Raw genomic sequence first — 801 nt, forward strand, 5'->3', positions numbered from 1 at the left:
CTGCCAAGGTGCCACTGTCCTTGACCTTCTCGCCTCCCTCTGCCCTTGTAGCTGGGACCCAACGTCTCCATCGGGGAGGGGGTGACGGTGGGAGCCGGTGTGCGCGTGCGAGAGTCCATTGTCCTGCATGGCGCCTCACTCCACGTAAGTAGGGTTTGCCTGAGGGCATGGGTGTCAATCCCCACCCCTTGCAGGGAGGCAGCAGCACCCTTCACCCCTCCCCTTTGCCCCAGGACCACACCTGTGTCCTCAATACCATCGTGGGCTGGGACAGCACCATTGGGCGCTGGGCCCGGGTTGAAGGAACGCCCAGTGACCCCAACCCTAATGATCCCTATGCCAAGATCGACAGTGAGACCCTTTTCCGGGATGGACGCCTCACACCATCCATCACAATTCTGGGTATGTCCTTCCTGTGCCCAGCTACCCTGGTCCCGCAGAGGGGCAGAGCCTGTCCCCTCCTGCTAACCCATGCACGCTCTCCCACAGGCTGCAGCGTCACCATCCCTGCCGAGGTCGTTATTCTCAACTCCATCGTCCTTCCTCACAAGGAGCTGAGCCGCAGCTACAAGAACCAGATTATCCTGTGAGTCAGATGCTTGCTGGGTTGAGGGGGCCAAGTGCCAGCCCCCCCACCCCCTGCTGTGCCCCACAGTAAGAACCTGTGCTGGGGCTTCACCTCCTTGAGAGGTTCCCCCTCTCCAGAGGGGGAGGTGCAGGCCAGGAGCCCTGCAAGTGCCTGACTCCTCTTCCAGACAGACATTAAAGCTGGTGAGCATCAGCCTGGCGTGCTGCTTCTCT

General features: G+C 61.2%; 1 protein-coding gene across 1 annotated transcript in view; it reads left to right on the plus strand.

The window, feature by feature from the left end:
* The window catches only part of GMPPA (GDP-mannose pyrophosphorylase A), a gene marked incomplete at its 5' end in the record, with an annotated part of 2,982 nt that extends 2,392 nt beyond the window's left edge, over positions 1-590 (plus strand). Inside the window, 3 exons of the mRNA XM_010151190.1 lie at positions 52-144; positions 234-402; positions 490-590. Of these exons, the coding sequence (XP_010149492.1) occupies positions 52-144; positions 234-402; positions 490-590 (363 nt within the window). The remainder of the gene's footprint in view (positions 1-51; positions 145-233; positions 403-489) is intronic.
* Positions 591-801: the final 211 nt, after the last annotated feature.

The sequence above is a fragment of the Eurypyga helias genome, unplaced genomic scaffold (assembly GCF_000690775.1).
Source record: "Eurypyga helias isolate BGI_N326 unplaced genomic scaffold, ASM69077v1 scaffold40304, whole genome shotgun sequence".
NCBI classification, from domain to species: domain Eukaryota; kingdom Metazoa; phylum Chordata; class Aves; order Eurypygiformes; family Eurypygidae; genus Eurypyga; species Eurypyga helias.